The following is a 1583-nucleotide window of genomic DNA, read 5'->3' as shown; positions in this document are numbered from 1 at the left end:
GCATCTGCCGAGACCATGAAACCCTCCGCTGGGCCACTGCCCTGCGGCATGGCTTCCAGCAGCAGAAACGGGCGTGCCCGTGGACGGAGGCCGGCTCAGGAGGACGCTGTCAGCCCGCAAGGGACAGGGTCCCCTCCTGCGGCGCGGGCCCCGGCAAGTCCCTCCTGGGATGCTCCTCGGCCGCGAGGTTTGTCCACCTGCCATGGGCTGGCGCCCGGCACCAGGGCGGGGTCTGCAAGCTGAGGGTCCCCACGCACGTCGGGGCGCTGCAGAGGCTCCCACCTGGGCGCGCGGCTGGCAGGCAGAGGCCCTCCCGGGAAGCCTGCCAGCGGCATCACCGGTGTCCCCTCAGGCACCCTTCTGCGCAGGAAGGATCTCGGTGCAAGGATGGAAAATCACCGGTGGCGTTAAAAGTCACCTCCCTGGCATGTCCCCAGCTGAACTGCTTTTATTTTTCTTTTTTCCCCGGGAGATCAAAGCTATTGTGTCAACATTCGGCCCTGACCCAAGTGACCTTAGCTGATTGCCTACGGAGGCTGGTGGTGGCCAGTGGGGCCAGCAGGGGACCCAGGCGCCTCAACAGAGGCGTCCCTGGGTCACTGGCCCCTCCAGGGCCTCGTAGCGCTGCTGACAAGCCTATTTCTGGGAGAAAAGTCACACTCGAGAGCGCTGGACCAGCCTTGGCTCCCGCGTAGGCCCCCGCCCCCCTCCCGCTGGCAGGGCGGGCCAGCTCAGCTGACCGCCGGGCAGCAGGCGAGGCAGCATTTGTTGAGTGTCACCCTCCCCCGGCCCAGCGGCACTCACGCCTCCATGACAAACAGGAACTGTGGCTCCTGCTTCACAGACGAGGAAACGGGGCCAGAGCTGCTAGCAGGCCCCAGAGTGGCCCTGGGTCCCCCCCAGCCCCGTGTCCTCCTTGGGAAGGTCAGCTGGTGGGCAGAGAAGCGGAAGTGCTCTGGATCCAGAGCCTGGAGGCGCAGGGTCCGGCCCTGCCTCTTCGGCAACCACAGGCTCTGGGCAGGTCACTGAGGCCTCCGGGTCCAGGGGCCTCGGCCCCAGTGAGGGCTGGGCACAGGCAGAGATGGCACCTCAACTGGCGCCCCCACCCGGCTCCAGAGCCCACAGGCAGAGCTGCCCCAGGCCGCGCGCACGTGGGCAAACCAAGACACGGAAAGAGCAGGAACGGGAGTCCACACCCCTCAACCTGAGGAGCCAGGGCCAGAAAGGGCGCCAGCCTCGGCCCCCCCGCCCCCCGAGACAGGCGAACGCTCACCCCGGTCATCAGACGAGCAGGGCTGAGGCGGGCGAGGGCCTGGGCAGGGAGCCCCACGGCCGGCCGGGCCACGCCAGGCGGGGTTCCGGGTTCCGGCCGGGCGCGGGCTTTTCCCAAGCACACACGTTGCCTTGTGCCTGGCTTTCATGTCCACCTACCGAGGCCATAAATCCTGGGGTGGGGGCAGTGCGGAGGGGAGGGGAGAGCCGGGGCAGGCTTAGCCGGGGCTGGGAGGGTGGGCCCGGGCCCACCCAGGGGCTCCAGCCGCCCAAGGCCCCTTGGCAAAATGCCCCCCGGGCCCCCATCGCTG

The 1583-nt window shown here is 68.7% G+C and overlaps 1 protein-coding gene across 1 annotated transcript in view; it reads right to left on the bottom strand.

The window, feature by feature from the left end:
• Nucleotides 1-576: 576 nt before the first annotated feature.
• FAM53B (family with sequence similarity 53, member B) overlaps nt 577-1583 on the bottom strand; it is a 22895-nt gene continuing 21888 nt past the window's right edge. Inside the window, exon 4 of the mRNA XM_004680961.2 lies at nt 577-636. Coding sequence (XP_004681018.1) covers nt 577-636 — 60 coding nt within the window. The remainder of the gene's footprint in view (nt 637-1583) is intronic.

Source organism: Condylura cristata, unplaced genomic scaffold (assembly GCF_000260355.1).
Source record: "Condylura cristata isolate star-nosed mole 26May11 unplaced genomic scaffold, ConCri1.0 scaffold00011, whole genome shotgun sequence".
Taxonomy (NCBI): Eukaryota; Metazoa; Chordata; class Mammalia; order Eulipotyphla; family Talpidae; genus Condylura; species Condylura cristata.
The sequence above is the reverse complement of the archived record's forward strand: the minus strand, read 5'-3'. Positions and strand labels throughout refer to the sequence as shown.